Source organism: Staurois parvus, unplaced genomic scaffold, assembly GCF_062004578.1.
Source record: "Staurois parvus isolate SC_StPar_1 unplaced genomic scaffold, SC_StPar_1.0 ptg000014l, whole genome shotgun sequence".
NCBI lineage: Eukaryota > Metazoa > Chordata > Amphibia > Anura > Ranidae > Staurois > Staurois parvus.
In genome coordinates this window covers 17,386,687-17,411,747 of record NW_028317810.1, presented here as the reverse complement: position 1 = coordinate 17,411,747, position 25,061 = coordinate 17,386,687, and the positions used below count along the sequence as shown (strand labels likewise).

The 25,061-nt window shown below is 37.1% G+C and overlaps 1 protein-coding gene across 2 annotated transcripts in view; it reads right to left on the bottom strand.

Moving 5' to 3' along the window:
- Window positions 1-25,061, bottom strand: part of FBN2 (fibrillin 2) — a 289,154-nt gene that overhangs the window by 94,567 nt on the left and 169,526 nt on the right. For both annotated transcript variants that reach the window (XM_089677738.1, XM_089677742.1), the window contains exons 20-32: window positions 23,792-23,911; window positions 21,665-21,802; window positions 21,357-21,407; window positions 20,445-20,570; window positions 19,418-19,645; window positions 18,148-18,273; window positions 17,032-17,160; window positions 14,485-14,610; window positions 10,369-10,494; window positions 9,953-10,075; window positions 7,703-7,828; window positions 2,327-2,452; window positions 516-638 (exon numbers count right to left, since the gene is read on the bottom strand). In XM_089677738.1, coding sequence (XP_089533864.1) covers window positions 516-638; window positions 2,327-2,452; window positions 7,703-7,828; window positions 9,953-10,075; window positions 10,369-10,494; window positions 14,485-14,610; window positions 17,032-17,160; window positions 18,148-18,273; window positions 19,418-19,645; window positions 20,445-20,570; window positions 21,357-21,407; window positions 21,665-21,802; window positions 23,792-23,911 — 1,668 coding nt within the window. The remainder of the gene's footprint in view (window positions 1-515; window positions 639-2,326; window positions 2,453-7,702; window positions 7,829-9,952; window positions 10,076-10,368; window positions 10,495-14,484; window positions 14,611-17,031; window positions 17,161-18,147; window positions 18,274-19,417; window positions 19,646-20,444; window positions 20,571-21,356; window positions 21,408-21,664; window positions 21,803-23,791; window positions 23,912-25,061) is intronic.

The following is a 25,061-nucleotide window of genomic DNA, read 5'->3' as shown; positions in this document are numbered from 1 at the left end:
CAAATCCTTGATATGTAACATAATAGTTAACACACAGCACTAATTGCTAATCATCAGCAACCAGGCAATTGGCATGGCATGCTGAAATATGACCCAGTTTATTGCATATTTAGGCCTTTGCAAATAAAGGACTGATTTTGTTTCTATGTGACTTGTTTAATGAGTTTTCCATGGGAAATCATGAGATTCAGCTAAGCTTTTTGTTAAAGCATGATGTGGCAATATGAAGGGCACAGAGAATACCTTCATGAGAATATAATTTATTATAGAATACTTATGCAATGACAGGATAATATGAGCATTGTTGGTGTATAATATTTCTATTCTTTGACAATATTTCTGTGGAATTTCCACAAGATTATTTGCTACACATTTTAAATGACAATGCAGTCATTCTTAGAGCAGAATAGATGTTGGTCCTAGCAAATTATGAGAATAAGAATACTAGAATGTGTTAATTGTTTGGTCTGGTTCAAGGTAACTGGCCAATCATATCTTCATATAGTGACACCTACCATTACATATAATTCCATTGCCGACCCAGCCTTCCTTACAAGAACACTTAAAGCTCCCAGGTACATTAAGACATGTCGCATGCAGGTCACAGTTGTGAGCGCCAATTTCACATTCATCCACATCTATAAATAGTAAACAAAATGAGAGTTTAGGAAATATGAATCAAAATTAAGTATTACTAATAATTTAACTACATTTAGGGTTACAAGGATGACTAGTCTCACCTTAATTTGAGCTGCAACATGCAATAAGAGGAGCCTCCTAGCTCTATATTTGCCTAGACAGAGCCCCTTTTATATTGCTAGACAGTGCAAGGCGTCTCTGTGTTATTTCCCTAAATGAGGTGTTGCAATGGAGCTTTATCAGTCACAAACACATAAAAAGAACATTTTTCCAATGTTGTGTATTTGAAGATGTTAGGTATAATATGTGAAAAAGATTTCATACAAGTGAGAAAATATTCAAGCTCTGGCACAGAATGGCCGATATTTAGTGTGGTTCTTCAATATGGAGTGTTCATTTAAATCATACTTTCAATATCTTCATATGGAGAACATACAATGAGGATAGTGACATTTAAAGTTTAACAACAATTGCTAAACTATGAATGCAGGTTATGGTTTGTCTAAATGTAATTATACTGTATTTTTAATTGTATTACACATATTATATTTACCAAAAATGTAATTTTCCTACATATCCCATGTAAAGCATTGTGCAGTAAAAGCTTGGAAAATATTCATACATAAGCTGTTAGCAATCTGGGGAAGTATTTCCCGTATGTGTTTGATGCTTTTTCCAAATGTGCTTCTTGGTTGGATTTAAATTAATTACTAGTGTACTACTTGTACAGCCTTGATGATACTTCTCAGGCAATGCTTAAAAAATATTCCAGGTTTTCTTCAAAGAGTGGGAATACAAAGTATTTGCCATGTTCTGATTACATTTTTTTGGGCTCCGTTGAGCAAATGGTTTTTGACCAAACCTGATGGGTCCTTATGTCACATTTAGAAATGTAGGTTATAGGTATTGCGCATAACAGTTAATTTTTGGATCACCCTCAACTACTGGTCAACCTGTTGGAAAATCTTTGTGTACAGGCACCAATCATTCCCCTTGCTTTGGTCTTTACAGATGCTTTAACAAAAGACATGTTAAAGTTCAATATAACACATGTAAGTTAAATGCAACAAAGGAAACAGAGCAGGGAGTCAGATTAGATCAGGCTGTACAAGTTAAATGGAACACACCAGAACATGATGGTATGCATGGGCTTTTGATGTTGCATTGAATAAATGGATGTAGTAGTACATAGATATTAGACATGCATATGTCAAATGGTATTACAGATCACATTTTTCACTTGTATAAAAGAAAAAGGAAAGGTTCTTATCATCACTGGTTCTGTTCATCTGTTTTAATGTTGATATCTGATCTGTTATCCATACTGGATATACATCTATTATATATCATACATATACCATATATAGATTTTATATAAAACCATGCAAGCAAGGAAAAAGTTAAAAGCCCACCGCCATGCACATGCAAGCCCCTCACATCACATGACATGCCGACAGCTTCGTGTTCCCCATGCCTTCTTATCTTACTCCATGCATAAATATGGCCATGAGGACAAAAAAAGCAAAACACAGATGTCAGGTGAGAAAGTTTTTATTAGGCTTAATAAAAAACAGAAAATTATAATGACAGACTGTTTATGAAGTGTAAAGTGCAATATTCAAGACCAGATCCACATTTCTAAAAAGATATGTGCAAATCTTAAAAATTTTCCTAATTCATGGTGTACCTGTACATCCTGTTGTTCCTTTTTTTACTGAATACCCAACCTGACAGTGACATACAAATGATCCTTTGGTATTTTCACATTCACCAAACATGCAGATGTTTGGATTTATGTCACACTCATTCACATCTGAAAGAAGAGAAAATTAAGCTTTTGGTGAGCAGAATACTTTTATTAACCATCTTTCGTTATGAGACGTACCCCATATATTAGTTTTAGTAAAACCATTCACAAAACAATTCAATGTAAAAACAATAGTAGCAACCCATAATATGTGGTTATTAGTTGATTGGCATACAGTACCTAAACCTTAAAGCTAAATCCTGGGCAGATATATATATTTTTTAAATTTAATAAAGTACTCAAATGTAGTTTTAAATACAGCTAGTATAAGTAACTGAACCTTTCCCAATATTGTCCTCCTGCAATCCTTTGCATAATTACACTGGAAGAAGAAGGGACAACAGTGTAAGTCAATAAGGAAGGAAGAGTAGAGTGATGACTTCATCAGTGTGGTGAGACTTCTTTGCGCCACCCAAATGGGGTGGGTTTGTAAACAAACTGTGTCGCCTAAGTACAGTGGAGAAAAGTAAGCTCAATGACTTGACTGGGCAAAGGTGCCCAAAACGCATTGCTGACTGAACAGTATTATGACATTTTTAGCAGTTTATCCCTCCTTTAATGCTACCAATTAGATTCGAACCTGCACTAAAATCTGTTTTTTAAGGGGTCTGAATCTAATTGATTTCTGTGGCAGAGTTATCAGGGGATTATTGCTTCAGGAAAAGTCCTTTCCATGTTAAAAGTTTCTAAAAAAATTTAAAAGAAAGAATAAATTAATATCTGCATTTATCAGATCAAACAATCAGATTGCAACAAAAAAAAGAGGAATCTGAAGACTTTATGGTACTCAATACACTCTTGGTGCAGAGTTGTCTTTTGTGCTCTAGATCACTAATCGGGTCTGAGGTGCAGCTGGTTTAAAATGACCCATAGGTTATGCAATTTTCTTTTCTTCCACCATGGGTGTTGTTGATGGGGGAATCCCTCCTGCAGGGCTATTGTGTTCTGCCAGCTGGAAGCCTTCCCTTCTGGAAGAACACGATAATCACTGCTGGCAGCTATAGCCGCCAGAAGTGATCGCATGAAAAAAAAGAGGCTGGTTGTATTTAAGTTGATCGATGGATTGATTTCAGTACAACCCACCTGCCTATAGATGGATCAAATTTTGGCAGGTCCCTAATAAACCAGCTGACATTTGATCCATTTATGGCAGGCTTACGTGATGACCCCAATCCAGCACTAAAAACTGAATTGATCAGCTACTGGACTACTGCTCTTGCTATGCAGCTATCAATAGGAGCATTCAGTAGCACAGCACTGTAAACACTATGTGGAACAATGCTTCTGCCTTGTCACATGAGATGTCATGACCAGGGGCGGACTGACCATTTGGAAACTCGGCACTGCCCGAGGGCCCGGGGTCAGTAGGGGGCCGCATGAGATGCCCCTGGTACCTTTTTCATAGGCTTTTTTGAGTTTGGGCAAGGACACAGGGGCCCCATGATTCCCTATTGCCCAGGGGCCCCATGAGTTGTCCGTCTGCCCCTGGTCATGACTCTCCATGCCAGAAGAAATCTCATGCAGGCCAGTTATAGATCACTATTAGAACAGATCACAGATCTGTTGCTGCAGAGAGGCATAATTTAAAAAAAAAAAACCTCTCCCCATTATTTCAACTTAAGAAGAAATGCATTGGGGTTTATAAAACTGCATGGTGCAATTCTGGTGCAGCTCTCTATAGAAAGCAATCAGCTTCCAGGTTTTATATCAAAACTTATTTGAACAAGCTGAAGTTAGAAGCTGATAGGCTACCATGCACAGCTGCACCAGATTCTGAGTGCACAAGTTTTAGCAAATCTCCCCCATTAGGTCTTCTGGATGGTATTTGTACCTAATACATAAGCAAGCTCAATGTCATTCTGAATTGACTTAATCCTATTTACATCATGCTTTGTGTTAATGCACACATGCTGATGTTATGCAGTACCGCCTTTAAAGTGGTACTAAAAGCAGAAGGTTTTTTTTACCTTAATTCATTCTATGCATTAAGGAAAAAAAACGTTCTGTATGCAGTTCCTCCCCCCAGCTCCCCTTATATTTACCTGAGCACAATCTCGATCCAGCGATGTGCATGAGAGCATAAGTTCTCTCTGCTCTCTCCCTCCTCATTGGCTCACAGACAGCAGCGGTTCCTGCTGCTGTCAATCACAGCCAGTGAGGAGGAAGTGGGGGTGAAGCTAAGTCCCACTGTGCCAAAAGATGTGGACAGTGAGGCTCAGAAGTGAGCCCCCATGAGTGCCCCCATAGCAAACGGCTTACAAGGGGGGTACTGATCAAGGGGAGGAGCAAGCAGTGTTGGTGGGGGATCCGAAAAGAGGAGGATCGTGGCTGCTCTGTGCAAAACCACTACACAGAGCAGATTAGTATGACATGTTTGTTATTTTAAAGAAAAAAACTAAGTTTAGAATCACTTTAAGATGTGCTTCACGAAGAAAGCCTGTTCATTTTTAATGGGCTAGCTGCACACTTTGCAGCACTAAAAATCATCCTTTTTATATCTCAGTACATTGCAACATATGACACGTGAAAAATGATTCACTATCATGTGGGTGGTACTGTAAAAGTGCATTTGGGCACCATTCAAAAGGAAAGGCACCACAGCACACTCACATCAGTGTATGTTACTATGTGTTGTGGACATGAACAGTAAAATGCATGTTTTACCATGCATTACAATGTATAAATGTGAATGAGCCCTTATGGTTACTTTAATGTTTTACACAAAAAAAGGCCATATCTGGGAAATTAATTGCTGTTCAATTTGCTACTTAAATGTAATTTTAGCTCTGAAATTTCTGTACAACTGTTTCTTAGGAAAGCTACTCTAACTAGCTTGCCTGTGTTTATGAGGCCAAATTATTGCAAGGAGTTAAACATGTTTAGCATTTCTTATAAACCCACAATGATCTCATCAGCATGTGGATTACTGTAAGTCAAATGGAGTATAGGATAAACACAGTCCGTAGAGGTGACAAGATTTATTTTTCCAGCGTAAGGGTTCAAATGAAAACACTTTAATTTCAAGTGGCTGGGGATTTTTTAACCTGCTTCCAGCACATCATCCAAAAGCACATTGTATAATTTATACCATACTAAGAAACCTTTACAATGAAATTCTACCCAAGGATTTGCGTGCACAACAGTAAGTCCACTGAAGGGCCAGGAAGTCAAGCTTTACTTAATTAGAAGGAAATTAGGCTGATGACATTGATAATGGACTAATAGAAAGTATATGACTAATACATTTACAGTACTACATTCTTCTTCAATAATACATTAATCATTAATCCAGAAATACCTAGAGGTAATGTTATTTGAGACTAGGCTGTTGTAACAGCAGGGTGGAACTGCATTTCTTATTCTTTTATAAAGTATAGCATTACTTGTGTTAAATCTAACTGTATTACCTCTTACTACATATTTATTGCATCCATTTTGTATATAGCTTAGCTTGTTACTACATACAAATTATGGTTACTATTGATTTTGATTGATAAGTGATTTTTCTTTTGACGGATTGGATAATACTTAGAACCTTTCTTAGGTTTTTATTTCTAACTGTGTCACTGGTGAGGAAAGCTTCCTAGACTTTCTGCTTTTGGTGCAGAAGGAAAAAAGTAACAGGAACTTCCCCCAGTCAGGTTAGTCTCAGTTTTTACAGCTTTCATCAGAACAAAGTTTTATCCTCACTACCTGTTCCAGTGACAGCTGCCAACATTGAGATTTAAGTGTTCCTGTTGAGGGTGAATCTCCCCAATGGAGACAGACAGCACAATAAAAACCTGACCTTGGATGCTAACCTTTGCCCTCTGTATTGAAAGCTAATAAAAATGTTAGCTCTAGTTGCACTTTACGAGCTTGTTAAAGAAGAAAGGCATATGAGAGATATATGAAAGCTATTACTGACTTCTCATTTTGCCAATGCTCATCCCCTGGCTTTCATGTTGACCATCTGACTTCAATACCTTAGGACACTGACCAAGAGTAAGCATGCAGATAAGCAGTTCTGGCATTCAGATATGCTTACTTGTTCAAGGTCAGTGATGTGGAAGGAAATGAGGGGAATCTCTCCTGACTTCCATCATCCACTCACGTGCAAGCAAAAATGCTGTTTTTTAATTTTCCTTGCATGTGGTTGGGTATTCTTTGCAAAGTGAAGCTTCAACTCATTTACTAAGCTCTGGAGCAAATTCCCTTGCAAAGTGCAACTGCATTTGAAAAGTGCCCAGTCCATTTGCTTTTAGTAAATCAAGTCAGTTATAGCTAGGCAACTGAGAAGAAGGTCACTACTGCAGCCTTTGTGTTTTTCTAAGAAAATGTTTACTTTAAAGTTATCCCTCAGCACAGTGGCTAAATGGTTAGCACTTCCACCTGGCAGTACTGGGGTCGTTGCTTCAAATCCCCAACCACAGCACCACCTGCCTGGAGTTTGAATGTTCTCCCTGTGCCTGCGTGGGTTTCCTCTGGGTACTCCTGTTTCTTCCCACACTCCAAAGGCATGCTGGTAGGTTAATTGGATCCTGTCTCAATTGGCCATAGTATGTGTATGTATGAAAGTTAGGGACCTTAGATTGTACGCCCCTTGAGGATTAGGGACTGATGTGAATGTACAAAATATATATGTAAAGCGCTGTGTAAATTGACGGTGCTATATAAGTACCTAAAATAAATAAATAAATTGCAAAGGTGCCCATCAAAGCTTAAAATGCCTTGATTCTATTTTTGTTTTCAAAAAGGTGCACATTAGCAACTGATAAAAGCCCTTTTCATACAGTTTTACCATTTTATGTTTAATTTTCTCATTCAGCCCATTAGTAAAACATTATTTGGGTGAGAACACAAATAAAAAATCAATAGCAAACTTAACATGGGTCAACAGACAGCTTCCCTTTACATGCAATTCTAATGGAACCACCACCACTTTACTTATTCTGTCATTAATGTCAGGGTAAGAAACAAAAATATAATGAGCCAAGAAAGATATATCAGACAATCCACCCAGATTTGATAGAAGGGTATGATGACAAAAATGTATCACTTAAACAAGATGCCATTGAAAAATGAAGAACAAACAGTCATTAAACTCTACAAGCTAAGTGGACATATACTTATAAGAAGAGGGGACCATGATAGCAGTTTGCATGTAGGGCTGGGTTGTGTCATTATGAATTTTTTTCACCCTTAGTGTATTTTTAGAATGATTTTGGCCATGGCACTGGTGTAAGAATAATGACAGCACTGACAGTCTTTACTTACCTATGCATGTTTTCATGTCCATGCTAGCCATAAACCCATCAAAGCAGAGACAGCGGTACTCTCCTGGGATGTTTGTACACTGTCCTCCATCACAGATATCTGGATTGTCTTCACACTCATCAATATCTAGAAAAGAGTAACAAATTGTGAACTCATCCCAAGAAGTATTGGAAATATAACATACAGAAAATATACTGTGCTTTCAGCCATCCATACATAGCTATTCGTGGTAAATACAAAATATGCCTTCACTACTTCTCAATCTTATCATGCTGAAAATAAGACAATGCTCCTTCATGAACTGAACTATATTTTAATGATCAGGAAACGAATATTACCATAGACAACTCATTTACAAACTAGCCTGTTATAGTCCGAAAATTCTAACAGGCAATCTTTGGCAGCCACTGCAATCTAGGGTCTACTGTGCATGTGTAGATTTAACTATCACAAGAAATTTATGGCAATTTTTCTGTTTTTGGCAAAAAGCTTTGGTCTTAAAGTGTTACTAAACCCACAACAGTAAGATCAGTCTATAATTGCAGTAGAGCATGCTTGTTATACTCACTGTGGAACCTAAGGGGTTAATGCTCAACATTGTGTAAAAAGACTGTTTGATCCTGTCTTCTCTGATCCACCCCTTCTACTGTCCCCAATCCATCTGCTAATAGTACAGAGCTCTGGAAGGCACTCTGCATATGTTCAGTTTAGTGTGTATTGCTAGAGGTTTTTTTTTTGGGAGGGTGCATGTGATCAGCACAGGGCCAATCAGCACTCTCTCGACAGATGGCCAGGGATCATGCAGCCTCATAGGACAGTCAGGGGAGAATGAAAACTCCTCCTACAAAGCTTTAACCAGTGCTTGCCCGGACACTGATAGAAGTCACAAGACTGTTCTAACTGCTGATGAGAAAAGGTATTTAGCAGTTTATATTTACTAATATAATTGAATTTCAATGCTCTGTCTACTGTGGGAGACCAGATATATTGAATGCAGGGTCCTAGGTTTAGTAACACTTTAAATACATGTAATTCCCTAATTTATTCCAGGATATAACACAATGATGAAGAGAACTGGATACATATTTTATTAATAACCATTTCTGTCAATATATACCTTTGCTCATAAAAATAATGGGATGTTTATATCTATTTCTTCAAGAAATACAGATGTGTATAATGTGGATATATATGTTTACGGTCATATTATATTAGATGACATCCAAAAGTTGAACTACATATATCTAGAATGCAGTTTAGAATAATTTGTAAAACTATAATATACAGCCCTAAATATGTACAATGAGATGTGCAATAATATGTTCAACCTAAAGTTAAGATTATAGAGAACATCATGAAATGGAAATTGTGTCTTAGCATTTCCCAGAAATATCTATATTTTGCTTGGAATTCCTCCTGAAAAAGGTAGTGCATTTCCTAAGACCCAGCTGTTTCTGACTGCTATCTCAGAAGATTTGGCATGGGTTCTAGTGATATCACTACTGTTCTCCTAACTGTTCATCTGCTGGAGGCTCTGACATGAAGAAGCAACATGTGCAGACCATAGCATGGTAAGTCAGTAACAGGGAAAAGATCAGCTTCAGCAGGATCACAGACAGATACTGACTAGCCCTTTCCCTTTTGCCTGTTTTTGGATATTTTTAACACTTCACATAAATGTGTTGTCTATGGACAGATTTACTCAGATAGCATTAGGGATAATATTTTACACTGTACAGCATACTCCACAAAGCTATTGTTTCTTTGCAGCTAGTATATACAGTACTTCTATATATAGACTTACAATAGTATTAATTTCAAAATATTTTAAAGTCACAACCTTTTCCCCAGAAACCTAACCTAAAAATGATTGTGGTGGATTTGGCTTACCCTTCGTTATAAGTAAATGAGAGTGATGAGATCACTTTACATAAATCACACTTAGCCTGTTGTGTTTAAAGGAAGCTGTCTGCCTGCCATACTGTATAGTCAGCAAACCTTTATAATAGCCTCAGAAAGTATAACAGACTTTAATCTCAAGTCTGGCAAACCACATTACTGTGTTGTAATTCATACTCCTTCTGGCATTTGTGGAGAACTGAAAATGTACAGTTTGTTACCTAGTATATCACAGAGTCAAACAATTTTGCTATTTCATGCATCACTCATGTGTATGGAGCACCTTACAGCAATTCAGACTAAAACCATCACAGGATAAGAGATTACTGGCAGTACAGAGATATCAGTTACCTCCGCAGGTTCTTCCATCTGGCAGTAAAGCATAGCCATCAAGACAACTGCATCTATAGCTGCCTTCTGAGTTTTCACAGAGGCTGTCGCACCCTCCATTCATTATTTTACACTCGTCAATATCTGAAAAAAATAATTTAATCATTACTTGACTGTTCTTAAAGTTCTCTTAACACTTCTTTGATAACTTGAGGCAGTTGCTGCTAAACATACTTTCAGGATTTTTGGTTACAAAAAAAATAACCAAAAAACTGGAAAATGTTCAGATCCTCTTTTTTATGATAATAACAATGATAATAAGATAATAATATCTTATGTTTCCTCCAGGAACAAAATTAGGTCTATTTGTATATTGTTGTACTGTATCTTTGCTAATATCAGTCAGTGACACATAAGATGTCCTCTCCTTTACTTACCAGTGCAACCCAGCCTGTCTGGAGTGGATTGGTATCCTGGGTTACAAGCGCATTGATATGAGCCAACCAAATTCACGCACTTTCCATTTCTGCATAGATTATCACTTAAGGAACACTCGTTGATATCTGCATGGAATACAATAGGGTAATATTCTGAAATAAACACAGACTACAAAAAACAAGTTATGACTATTTCAGTTTGCCATTTTTGTAGTTCATGATAGTACATTGCAAAAATACTTGGCAGTACATCATTTTTAAAGATGTTGAAAATAGATTAAAGCAGCCCATAGATTATGCAATTTCTACGGGCGAAAGGAAGGAAAATTGCTTGATTCCCCCATCAGCACAGTCAGTGTTGATGATGGAATCCCTCCCACAGCACTGGGCTAACTTTCCATTGGGGTGCAACCTATATGCTAGAGATGGTTTGCACCTAAAATGGAAGGGGATCGGCTGTGCTCGGGGAGAGGTTTATGGATCGGCCGGAGGAGTATTTAAACTAGGATTAAGGGGGGAGGGAGAATTAGATTATAATGGGGCAGACAGATCAGCAAGGGATCAGTTCTTATTGGTGGGTGGAATGGGGAAAGATGGGGGGAGGGCTATGGCAGGTGATAAGAAGGTTCCCATGTTACAAACAACCATTGGAATTGGTACCATTTGTATGAGAATAAAAAAACATGCAATATACGTGTGCAAAAGGTGTCAATGTAGTGTTTGTTCTCCAATGCCAGAAGTTTGCCAAGCAAAATAGGTGAGCTTGAAGTTTTGGTGCATGAAGAGAACTATGATTTAATTGGTTATGCTGAATCTTGGGTTCATTCGTCACATGACTGGGCCATTAATATTCCTGGCTATGTTCCCTTTTGGAAAGACAAGGTAAAAAGGAAAGGTGGTGGTGTCTGTCTCTATGTGAGAAGTGATCTCAAAGCGAGTGACAAAGAGGACCTAGTTGATGGAGATTGTGATGAGGCTGAAGCATTATGGGTGGAACTGCACATGGGTTTGCGTACTACAAAGGTAATCGTTGGAGTTTGTTATAGGCCACCCAGTGTTAATGAGCAGGGGGAGATTCAGCTCATTGCACAGATCAAAAGGGCTGCAAGGGCTGGGACAGTGATAATAATGGGGGATTTTAATTGCCCAGAAATTGAATGGAGTAATGGCACTGCAGGAACAGTTAAAGGGCAAACATTTATAAACCTACTACAGGACAATTTTACATTTCAGTTCATAGAGACCCCAATTAGGAATGATGCTCTGCTGGATCTGGTAATCTCAAACCATGCAGAGCTTATTACTAATATCCATATAAAAGAACATCTGCGTAGCAGTGACCATAACATGATTTCCTTTATTGTTAGCTGTAATCAACAATAAACATACGGGAAAAATAAAAACACTCAACTTTAAGAAAGCTAATTTTCCAAGGCTGAGAGCTGCTCTACAAGACTTAGACTGGGAGGGAATATTGGCATAGATGAACACAACACAGAAATTGGAGTTCTTCAAAAAGACTGTATGTGAACATACTGCAAAATATATTCCCATGAGCAAGTTTAAAAATTAAATGTGGCTTACGGACAAAGTTAAAAACCCCCCCAAATCTTTTCAGATATATTAATAGTAAAAAGGTCAGGTCCGAGCATATAGGCCCTTTACAAAATTATCTAGAGTGGGTGACTGGGGACAAAGAGAAGGCAAATTTATTAAATTCCTTCTTCAGCTCTGTGTATACAAAGGAGTACGGGGGAGCTCTTGCTCATAATGGCCATGATATTGACACAACCCCAGCTGATCCACATTGGCTCACAGTTGATATGATCCAGAAATATTTAGACAGAATAAAGGTGAATAAAGCACCTGGACCAGGTGGCATACACTCATGGGTCCTTAAAGAATTGAGCACTGTAATTTCAAAGCCATTGTTTCTAATTTTTATTGACTCTGTAATGACTGGCATAGCACCACTGGATTGGCGTAAGGCAAATGTGGTGCCTATATTTAAAAAGGGATCAAAATCTTTACCAAGTAATTATAGACCTGTTAATTTAACTATTGTAGTTGGGAAGATACTGGAGAGTTTAATAAAAGACCACATGGCTGAGTTCTTGCTTGAAAAAAATATTTTATGCAACAGACAGCATGGATTCATGAAAGACAGAAGTTGTCAAACAAATCTGAATTCTTTTTATGAGGAGGTGAGCAAAACCTTGGATAGAGGGGTGGCAGTGGACATGGTATACTTGGATTTTGCAAAAGAGTTTGACACAGTTCCCCACACATGGCTAATGTGTAAGGTAAAGTCTACAGGCTAGGAAAAATCTGTATGTAAATGGATAGAAAACTGGCTAAAAGATCGTATTTAGAGAGTAGTGGTTAATGAGTCATACTCTGAATGGCCTAGGGCTGTTAGTGGTGTACCTCAAGGTTCAGTGTTGGGACCCTTACTTTTTAAAATTGTTATAGGTTCTGCTATTAAAAATCCCATTTCAGTCTTTGCAGATGACACCAAGCTGTGCAGTGGAATAACGTCCTTACAGGATGTCTCCAATTTACAAGCCGACCTCAATGCATTGTTTAATTGGGCAACTATGTGGAAAATGAGGTTTAATGCTGATAAATGTAAGGTTCTGCACTTGGGGGCTAAGAATATGCATGCATCATACATACTTTGGTGAGTACTACTGGGGGAATCAATGGTGGGGAAGGATCTAGGAGTTCTGGTAGATCACAAGCTTAATACTGGGATGCAATGTCATGCTGCAGTTTCTAAAGTTAGCAAAATCCTCTCTTGTATTAAAAGAGGTATAGACTCCAGAGAGAGAGATATTATTTTACCCCTGTACAAATCATTAGTAAGATTTGTACATTAATCATTAGACCTCATCTGGAATATGCAGTTCAATTTTGGGCACCAATTCACAAAAAGAATATTGGGGAACGGCAACAAAACTGATAAGAGGCATGGAGGAGCTCAGCTATAAGGAAAGATTAAAGGAATGTAATTTATTCTCTCTTGAGAAGAGGGGATTAAGGGGGGATATGATCAACATGTATAAATACATCAGTGGTTTATATAGTGAAATCGGTGTAGAGTTATTCATCCTGAGGTAATCACAGAGGACAAGGGGGTGCTCTTTGTGTCTGGAGGAAAAGAGATTTAATCTCCAAATATGGAAAGGTTTCTTCACAGTAAGAGCTGTTAAAATGTGGAATAGACTCCCTCAAGAGTTGGTTCTGGCCAGCTCAGTAGATTGCTTTAAAAAAGGCCTGGATTCTTTCTTAGATACACATAATATAACTGGATACTAACATCTCTAGGTAAAGTTGATTATTCGATTGTTCGATTGCCTCTCGGGGGATCAGGAAGTAATTTTTTTCCCTTTCAGGAGCAAATTGCATCATGCTTTGCTGTTTATTTTGCCTTCCTGTGGCTCAACTGTGGGTATAGGATTATAACTTTTTTTTTATGGTTGAACTAGATGGAATTTTGTCTTTTTTCAGCTAGACTAACTTTGTAACTATTGTGTACTGCTGGCAGGGATCCTTCCCTGTTGGTAGAACAAAATGATCACTGCTGGTGGCTATAGCCACTGGCAGTAAACGCATGCTGAAAACCTGATTGGCTTGTTGTACTGAAGTCTATGGATAGATCAACTTCAGTACAACCATCCTGCCCAAACATGGATCGATTCTCCATCTATGACTGGCTTATCTTTGCTGATTTTTAAAGGGACATCTTTTACCACTTTCCCTGATATTTATAAAGCTGCTTTTTATAGAGCTGTGCAGTTGGAAAATGATAAAGTGCTTTTGATAGCAGCAAACGTAAATAATGCAATTCTCAAAAAGCTGAAAAAGACCTGTGTCAGATTATACATCAGCAAAAAATAAGTTATTTTCAGTCTGACATCATTCATTGTTAATAGATTTGTCAAATGGGGCAATTATGGTAAGAGGCAGCCGAGTAAAAAAGCTTTTTTCTCAACACTGACATAGTTTTTTTCTGTTTTTTAACAGAATGCATTTTGTTATCTGTAAAGCACAAACAAACTCAATGTGTCTTGTTATATGTCATATGGAACAGTTTTAGTCATGACGTGAACTCACCTACACAGGCATCCCCTGATGGCGTGAGCTCATGCCCAGGGGGACAGTTGCACAGAAAACTACCCTCTGTGTTCACACATTCCCCTCCTCTGCATAGCAGCGGGTTCCGTTCACATTCATCTATGTCTGTAAGGAAACAATGCAAACAGTTAAACAAACCAAGCATTTTATCTTAATCATTTTAGTATTAAAAAGGCTGTCAGGCTAGCAAAGCAAATATGTTATTGGAATATAACATAGCAACAGTGTTTTTTTCACCAAAGCATCAGAACCTTGTACTTAACATCAATAGTACAGTAGGTACCTTTGTAGGATTCTTTGGAAAAATTCTTTGGAAAAACTCATTGTAATTAAGAAAAGAGGTATTGTAGAAATACCAGTTGAAAGACTGACTAGACACATATGATGTATAGCAGCGAGCACATGTTTATATTTTGGGTTTGTGTTTTATGTTGGTTACAGCTTCTAAAAAAAGGGTTTGTTTTATGGCAGTTTATCCTAATGCTGCTTACATTTTTGCCATGCAGGGGATAGACATAAACTTTTTTTACTTAAAGTCTGAGCTGGAATCCCTGTTGCTAAGATATTGTTTCTATTTTCAGTGTTGTTTAAAACATAATTTTGTCTACCCAGATATCATTGGAACTGTAAGATCTGGATGCAGAGGTAGTAAGGATTCAGCATGGGATATTTTCATCACTGATAAGGTAGGTATCCGGTCTTAGATCATTTTAGGGGCTAGTTTTGGGATAAAGTGTGTACATAGCTGAAACTTTACTTCCCTACTCTATCTAAAATGCTTCTTGGATAGAGTAGGGAAGGGTGAAATCCCTGTAAGTTTATTTTTATTGTCTGTGTCCTGTTAGGTAGATATCTCCTTACTTCCTGTTCCAGAGGGACAAAAGCTCTAGAAAGTGAGGGAATCCTTTTCTGAGATCAGTGAGTGTCACTGGACCAGATATTCCTATTGGTTACTCTGGTAACAAATGTAAAATTGTAGATTCACCAACACTTTCTGATTCGGTGGTTCAGTGGTTTTATGTAAGGTCAGCATTAAGGTGACTATAGACATGAAATAAATATCCAGCCAGTCTAGAGAAGGATCCTTATTTATCTTGAAGAAACTAGAAATTAGCCAACCTGAATAACTTCATATGCTTCATATCTTTGTGCTTAAAAACATAATTCTTTTCTGGATTTTAATTGTTTTTAATGCATTATAGATACAACATGTAGAGTTATGTTGCATTTTCCGTTACATCTAAAGATAGGTTACGCACAAAGTGTATAGATGATACATTTAAAATAATTGTTGGTTCTCTATCAGAAGAGTATAAGTAAGATTAAAAGAGTATAAGAGTAAAAGTAGGATAGCATATCTAAATATGGGAAGGGCATATATTGAAAATAGTGCTCAGCCTAAAGTATATACACTGTCACCAATCAATGCCATGCAAACAATGATGGACCAAAAGTGACTGATCAAACTAATGACATTACATAGATATATTAACAGAGAGATTCTGTGGTAACATTAGGTATGAGTCTGCTCCAAAGGTTATATTATATTATTTAGTTTGGATAGTGTTAAACAAGCCAATGTTGTAAAACCTGAAGTTTACAAAATAGAACAAAATGCATAGAATCTGGGCAGAAAGGTCAACATTTCAATAGTGACAAAAATACAACAATCAACAAAAATGCAATCTTGACCAAAAACCAACAAACAACAGAATTCAACACATGGTTCACAGATATTAAAAATTACTTCAAGCTAAACTTGTCCATCACAAAAGTCTTCAAGCATGCTGGTTTCTCACTCTACTCAATCTATCAGATATGCAGATGCAGAGGGCCTTCACCATCCTGTTGGCATTGCCTACTATGAGATGACCAGAGTTCTAGGATGACACACTCAGTGAGCTTGATGAGGCAAACTTGGGGATTGCATCAACAGGCAAGAGAGTACAGATGCTTCATAACTATGTGAAATGGGAGTTTGCCCACCATCCCATTTCATTCAGAATACAGAACAGTAGCCTGCAACCCCATTGTCAAATTCCATTTTGCACACTGTGCAACTGAATTTCACTCCATTCTTGCTTCCTCCCGGGGGGACCAAATCAGTCCTACATTTTTTTGTGTGTTTTTCTCTCTCTCCTCCTCTGAAAAAAATCTATGCTGCATTTTTGAGTGTGCTGAGCTTCAATTTTACATTCAAATCATCTCAAATGGAGTCTTTCAAAAATTCAACACATCTCAAGCACATCAATAAAAAGCACACCAGTGCACATCAATAAAACTTGTTAACGTATGTGTTCTGCCATGAACAAGCCACAAAGTAGTACTATTTAAATTGGGTTAAATGTTCTACATATCAGAGTTCTACAAAGCCATTAGGACGGCCTATTCCCTAGAGCTGGACGATTGAAAAGGAAATATTAAACATAAAAAATTTTTTAGTTCAAACTATTATTTTGTATAAAAAAGAAAAATGCACACAGAAAACTATAAACTTAAGCAGGTGAATAAAAATGCTGAACTTACCCATACAGTTCTTCATCATCATGAAGCCACTTTCAAAGCCTTCAAAGCACTCACATTCAAAACTGCCAGGTGTATTGACGCACGTACCACTCCCACACAAATCAGGGGAAATCCTACACTCATCAATGTCTGAAAATAAAATTTATACATAATTTATCAGACATGAATGATTTGTATGTAATAAGGAAGGTAACGAAGGACTGAGTTGATAATACTTGAGCAATTAAAGAGCATGTTAACCTAAAATGCAAAAATATCACTAGGTACACAGGATTGAAAAGAAAAATTGGACAAACAAAATTTTTTTCTCCGCAAGATAACTAAATGAGCGTTTTTCATGTAATTAGTATATATTTTTACTAAAAAAAAAAATGAGTGACCAAGACCTCACCTGCTCAGAAAGAAAATAACACATTACAATATAATACATTACATTACCATCACTTCTGAAGTTGTATTCTGTCTAAAGAGAATTTTTGTAATGTTAGTAACCTATTTGTTTTCGATATGAGACTAGCATGCAAAAAAAAACTATTCTCATCGTGAATACGAGGCTTTATAGGTGGGCACTGTCATGTTATCGTAAAGAAAGGCTGAAGATTTACTAGCTGACCTTTAGCATATAGTTTTACTGTTTGGAACGTTTTAGTTAACCTTCCAATATTTTTTTAAGTTTATTTTTTAAGATTAAGGCCTCATATCAGTGTCAGTTTTCATGTGTTTGGATTGCATGTCAAAATCAGGTCTGAAAAATCCTATAGTGCAGTTCACATGGTAGTTCAGAGGCTGCATTTGACCTGCTTTGCATTGCACTGTATTTCTGTGGATGTCCTATTGAGATGCATTTGAACTGCATGCAAAGCAGGTCAGACAAGGCTTCTTGTCAAACACCTCAATTGAATACATGCATTATGAAGCGATTGACATAAATACCCATCAACATGAACCCTGACAAAGATTTCACTGATGTTGGGATTTGGTCAGCTGAGCTATGTGTATGTTAGGCTGTAAAGCAATCGATAAATTCATATGTTTCTCACTATAGCAAGGTTTGGCAAGAACACATGGAAAAACAAAAGAAATGACACATATAAATGTATGTACATTCACTCCTACCTGTGCAATTTCTTTCTTCTGCATCCAGTGCAAATCCATTGTTGCATTTGCACTTAAAACTTCCAATTGTATTTCTGCATTTTCCATTAGTACATATCCCAGAGAATGCTTTACATTCATTTATATCTATGAGGAAATTGAAATATGTTATTCTGTGATAGGAACAAGTGACGTGACAAATACCATGTGTACAGATAAGTACTCCTGACTTTTCTCTGACTTTCCTGACATGCAGTTTTGTTTTGGGTTAGTGGCTCAACATGTGTTAGGCTCCTTTGAGACCCATGCATTGTGGAAATATTCAGTGCAAAGCATGTTTTTCTGCATATTTCCACAACACATCCACATGCATCTGAACATCGCACATGTCATGCATTGTGTTGTCCTGCATTAAATGTAACAAGCTTTAGACCCTGTTTTTCTTTCATTGCTATGTGTTGGCATACAGAAGCCTCATGCGGCTTTATGTACACGTGGGTAAAACAGACATCCATTGAGACATCCATCCCATTCAGCTCCCATTAAGAATGGGTTCTGCACAAATATCGCCTGCTGAGTGGAGCAGACTCAGCTTTGTGTGAAAGGAGCCTTACAGTAAGGGTAAAAGACACAACTTGATGTCATCATTAGGTTGCACAGGTTGCACCTGCAATGATATTTAATACAAAAGTACAGGCAAACAAAAACTTTTATGGTGGTGTACCATAAACTTTAAATAGTGAAAAATGTTAAAAATAAAATTACACATTTTTTGCAGCACAGAAGCATGAGCAGAAAATGGTGTACCTTGCTAGGTTCCAAAAGAGAGATTACATCCAAAATGCTGTTGTTTTTTTTAAACTGGACCAAACTTAATATGTACTGTTAAGTAAAAGCTGTAGAAGTTCTCCTCTTCATTTCTTGGTGGATTAGTAGGCTCAGATGTTATCTATAACTCTAGGTTTCATTACTTGTCTGTGTGGTAATGGAGCCCCTGTTAGACTGGTAGGGGACAAGATATTTTTACCCTTTTTAAAATTGCTTAGATAATATTATAATCTTAATCTGAAGTATGCTTCAGAATATTCTTTTGGAATTCTTGAGCTCAGCTTGGATTTGCCACATGAATTTACATTTTCTAGAAATAATTCTTTGATGGAGAAATCTTACCTCCCTGTGTTTACTTATCTGTTTCTCCATATTCAAAAAGTGGAAGAGATTAAAATTCTACAAAAATATTAGTTAGATAGTTAATTAAAAAGAAATATATATCAGTGGCTTGGTGGTTTACCTTTATAGAAGGGTCTCCCTGATAGAACATCTCCTCTGTTGGTAAATCCTGGACCTCTAGGACATAAAATTTCATGTTCAGGGGTACCAGATTTAGGGCACTCCCCACACTCTGCACCCCAGGCAGCTCCTACAGTACAGCAGCATGCATCGAGCCGGAATCTGCCAGGAACTGGCTGAACACATTCATCTTCATCCCATTTTAGAAAACACTGCTCCATACGTAGATCTGGAAGTAAATGTAATAACATAAACCATTTATATATTTTCCTTAAAAACTGATCATGTTGATCTATGTACAGTCAGAGTTGAACACACATACAAAATACTGTAACTGATTTTGAACAGGAATAAATGTTATGAAGGCATTGGTAATACCAGCCATATTTGACTTCTTTTATAAATGTAACAACTGACTGGCCATCATAACCAAATGCCTTGTTTTCTAATGGTTGCTGTTTTATCTCTAACCCTACTGTATAAAGACATATGATAAATGACTAAATAAATCAGTATGTGAAAAAATTAACACAAATCTCTGTCAGTTTCCAATTCTGTAAGGGAGCCCATTGGGAGCTATTACCTCACTACCTGTCCTAGTGACAGTAGTGGTTGTCAATGGGACAAGGGACAGGGTGAGATTTACTAAATACTGGAGCACTCAGAATCTGGTGCATGGCAGCCAATCAACTTCTAACTTCAGCTTGCTCAATTAAGCTTTTGACAACCTGGAAGCTGATTGGTTTCTATGCAGACTTGCACCAGATTTTGCACTCTCCAGTTTACGTAAATAACCCCCACAGACTCTGAAACAGGTTGTAACCCTTCCCCATCACTTCATATCAAGCCAGGAAGTTAGGGAAAATATCCTCAATGGGAATAGAGGCTGCAAATATAAACCTGACAAATATTCTATCTCTTTCCCACTCTGTCCAAAACAAACAAAAAAATCATTGGAAGCTGGTATTTAAATGCATTTATGATTGATATTGATTACATATCTGCAAAAAAAGGAAATAAATGTTTACCTAGGCAGATTCTGCCTGTACCATCCAATGTGAACCCTTCAGGACACTCGCAGATGAACGATCCTTTAGTATTTCGGCAAAGTCCATTGGGGCACACGCCTGGAAACACCTCACACTCATTGACATCTAAAGAACAAAGCATACAAATTGAACTGAATGTCAGTTTTGCCAGGCATTTTATTTTCACCTTACAGTTGAGTCTACTAGAGGGCCTCTTGCCACACATTGTTAAGTCAAAAAATGCTAAGCAAAACTGTATTTGATCGCAAAATAATTTTGGCAGGCCTAATGTAAAGCTTCGTATCTACCGCTAATTAAACAGAGCTCATCAAATTCAGTCATTAATTTTGCATATAAGAATCTCTATGTATTTGTAATTCATAACTAAGTTCTTATGAACATTAAAATTTTAGGACTTTAAGCATCATTTTTAGTTCACACAGTCAAAAAGTCAATGTGCTGGGCTGCTGGAATAGCAGATGTCCTTAAAGTATATTTAACACTTATTCACTGTTTCAATGGAGGAGCAGTGCTGTTATCATAAGCTGCTCACTCCTGATTTGGACTACAGAACATCCCATTTTCATAACATGAGGGTGGAGGTGTTCTTTAGCTCATAAAGGTGAACTGGACTCAGCTGATTACACTGTTTTGGGTTTCAGTGCAGCAGAGGCAGAGTGTACAGGAAGTTACGAGCTTGCTGTTTTTTAGAGAATAAATAGAATTTACTTTTCACTTTTCAAACAGATATAACAAAAATAATTCAACTGTATACTTAATAGACCAAAAGGTTGCAAAGAGAAGTGTTATGCTAGAATTTACATATACTTCTCTGTCATATTAGTCCATTTGTAAATGCTATGTAAACATGTAAATATTAATAAATTGCACAAAACTTCTTAGAAAAATTACCTTCACAAGAAACACCTTTCACTCTGGCATATCCCCTAGGACAAGCCGTATCTACAATAAAGAATAAAACAGTTTAGATCACATTGCCATTGCATGTAACTGTACTTTTCTGAAATTCAAAGCCAGAGGTTGGCAATTGTTGTTGTTTGAGATTTATTATAGCTGATGGCACCATGAAAAAGACACAAAATTTTGTGAAAATATATAATTTATTATGATTAAATATCTAATGGCATCTATATTATTTATATCAATATTGCATTTTAACTATTAGCAGTTTAATACTAGGGCAGTGATTGATAACGTACCAATTTCACATCTTTCACAAGGACTGCCCCATGCAGCGCCTAGCGTAGCACAGCATTCTGACTTGAGTGTTGCTCCATTAATATTGACCTCACAGCGACCATCTTGGATATTGAGCCAGCAGGTTCCTTTAAGGCTATCTATGAATTAAAAATGCATACCTTACATTTGGCATAAAACTGTGACAAATGTATAGCTAATTTACATGGATTGCTCTCATTTTAGCTTTTCCTGATATTTAGAATGACATCTTAATGCACGGGGACGGCCATTCAGTGCTAAGACTGTTCCATACACCTATATAAAGGTACCACGTGACTATCAAGGATTTTTCAAGTGCAATAGTGCAGATCCACTATTTATACCACCTGGTAGATAATTATTGTCTGAACTGGCGGGATATCACCTTATGGACCGTAAGGGAATTAACTCTAAAATACAATTCTAGATCCCCTTGGGGGGGTTAAGGCTGAAGTGGATGCTCATCTTCTAGCACCATATGCATGATGATGTACATGCTGCCGTACTGTGTCTAAAATTTGATGCAACTATGAGCCACTGCTGTACCGAGGACGATGGTGAATGCTTATGTAGTGGGACACTTTTCCATGATCCATGCATGACTTAATATACCGTATATTGAACTTATCAGATCTTCATGAGGGTTAACCGATGAAGAGGTGGTCCATTCTCTCTGCATTCAACTTACTGACGGCACACATACCGACACAGGATAGATGTGTGTGGACATTCATATCGCCATAACTGATACATATTGCTACCTATGAGCTAATTGCTCTATGCAGCAAATCTGGAACAGTTGATATGGTAGGTGGGGATCCCCTTCACTGATCTGAGTGCCATATTATTTCACAGCCCTATCCATGGACTTGGATAAATTTCTTGTCTCATTATATTACAACCAAGTTGACATATCCAATATTCCTCATTTTCAAGCATAGAATTCCATCCTTGATTCATGGACCTGTCATCTCATCCCTATAGTCATCCTTCTAGAGGGATCTATTTAATGTATCATTACCATTCATGCACCCACCTGATACTGTGTATGGGCCACGGGGTGTATATGTGTATGCATATAGAACTTGTGGAGCTGTAATTTATATCAACAATTGATAGCCTCATTATACCCAATTCGGGTCGGGCTTCCAAAAAATTATATACATATACTATATTTGATGTCCGGATGTCCTTAATTGACATTGGTTTTAATTGTGTCTTGTGGCGTGGTACCTTAATATGGTTACACAGCAAATGATTTGCTAAAATTTAATAAATACAATTTTAATTCACTAAAGTCTGATACAAGCCTTGTTTGCTGTCCAATTAACCACTTGTCTCATGGGATGGCCTATACCCACTCATGCAATATTTTTAGTTTTTGCTAGGTTAGGAGTAAAGGTGAAATCCCTTTGCCAACAGTGGGATATTGTGCTTATTTCCTGTTATATTGTAAGGACAGTAAGCAAGGGAAAATCTCCCAAGTGAGAACACAGATATTAATAAAAACCTAATTAAAAACTTTCATCACTCTATCCAAATTTGAAAAAAAAATGCTTTGGCTTGAAATTCATGCATACAATTAAGTTTGAGGTTAACCGAAGGCAAAGATATTTAGGATTGCTATGTATTTATTTTTTAATTGGCAGATTGGATGAAACTCAGCAGAATCATTTCATCATTATGCAAACTGAAGCTGAGGATAAAACCTGAAAACATGAGTTCCTGAATATTATGAAGGCTATAGGGTTGATTAACTAAAGTCAAATAGGCTGTACAGTTTAACTTTGCAAAGACATTTTCCCAAGAGCTTAGTGAATGTGGTAAAATATCACTTTGCAAAGAATACTCAATTATGCAGAGATAAAAAAAAAACATTTTTGTTTACACATGATTGGATGATGCAAGTCAGCAGAGCTTCCTCTCGTTCACTGAGGTCTGGGGAAAACACATTTGTAAAGTGCAACTTCCCTTGCAAAGTGACGTCTTTTTGCCTTTAATAAATCAACCCTTGTGTCTAAAGATAAAATGGAGCTTCCAATGGGACCAATTAAGTGTAAATATGCTCATGGTAGTATAACATTTCTGGAATAAACAGAAATACCCACCTATGCAAATAAGACCAGTAGAATCCAGTTTACTTCCAGGAGAGCACTCGCAGTGAAATGAGCCAAGAATATTCTTACATGCACCATTAACACATGGACTACTTTCACATTCATTTACATCTGGAAAATAACCAGAATACATTTGGTTAGGTCTTAATTAAGTAAGAAAGGAAATGCTATGGATAAACTGAAATATGCAGACAGTTCCGCTAAGGTTTCTGTCACAAAGTACTTTCAAGTTGTTTTAAATCAAGCTTTGTAATAATGGCGTGTTAAGTATGAAGACTCGCATTTCTTATTTTGTCAAGCCATTAAAACTGTTGTTCGTGTTGTTGATTTCCCGTCTTTATTAAATTTTTGAATATGGAACGGTAAAATGCTAGTAAAAGGCTAATATTTTCAAGTTTTAAAAGGCTAATATTTTCAAGTTTTAAAATCTCTGCTAAGCAGAGAAAGCCTGTGATTCTCCAGCAATATACAATTTATAGCTTCAGCAAATCACAAAGAAAATTCATAACATTACATTACCCATAGTTTGCCTTAGCCAGATTCACAGTCCAATGTCCAACACCAAGAAAAAAGTCTATGTCCACCATTTACTTTACTTTTATCCTGGTAAAAGAACTGTTTTCCTGGCTTACATCTGATCAGGCAAGACATTTTGAGGAGGGGGAGTGTACAAATCTGGTTGTAATTTGTTTCAGTAATCCATGTAAACCAATGAAGTTTAAGTTTACTACAATTAAATTAGTAAACACATTAAATCTTATTGAGTGCTATGAGTTAATTTTCACATTGTTGCTGCCTTTTACATTGCCCTATTAAAAGCCCAGAACTGTTGCTTTTTACAGAAAGGGCTGAAATTGTGTTTTGTGGCTAATTTTAGCACTCTATTTATTAGCCACTCATTTAAATTCTTTATTTAAATTCTATTATATACCTCAGTTTTAGAATTACTCAAAGATTTAGCAGTCCCCTGATCTTAACACTTATATGCATATGAGTTTGTTGGATATTCCATTCCAAAGCCATGAGCAGTATATGGAATTGGCACCCCCTTTATGGCTAAAACAGCCTCCACTCTCCCCTGGAAATGGCTATTGGACAGTGCCTGTAGGAGTATGTATGACTTGCAGTTGCTGTTCTAATTCATCCCAATGGAGTCTATTAGGGTGGATGTCAGGGCTCTCTGCAGACCACTCAAGTGTGCAGACCACTCACACCACAATTGTAAAACCAAGTCTTTACAGATCTAGCTTTGTGAACATGG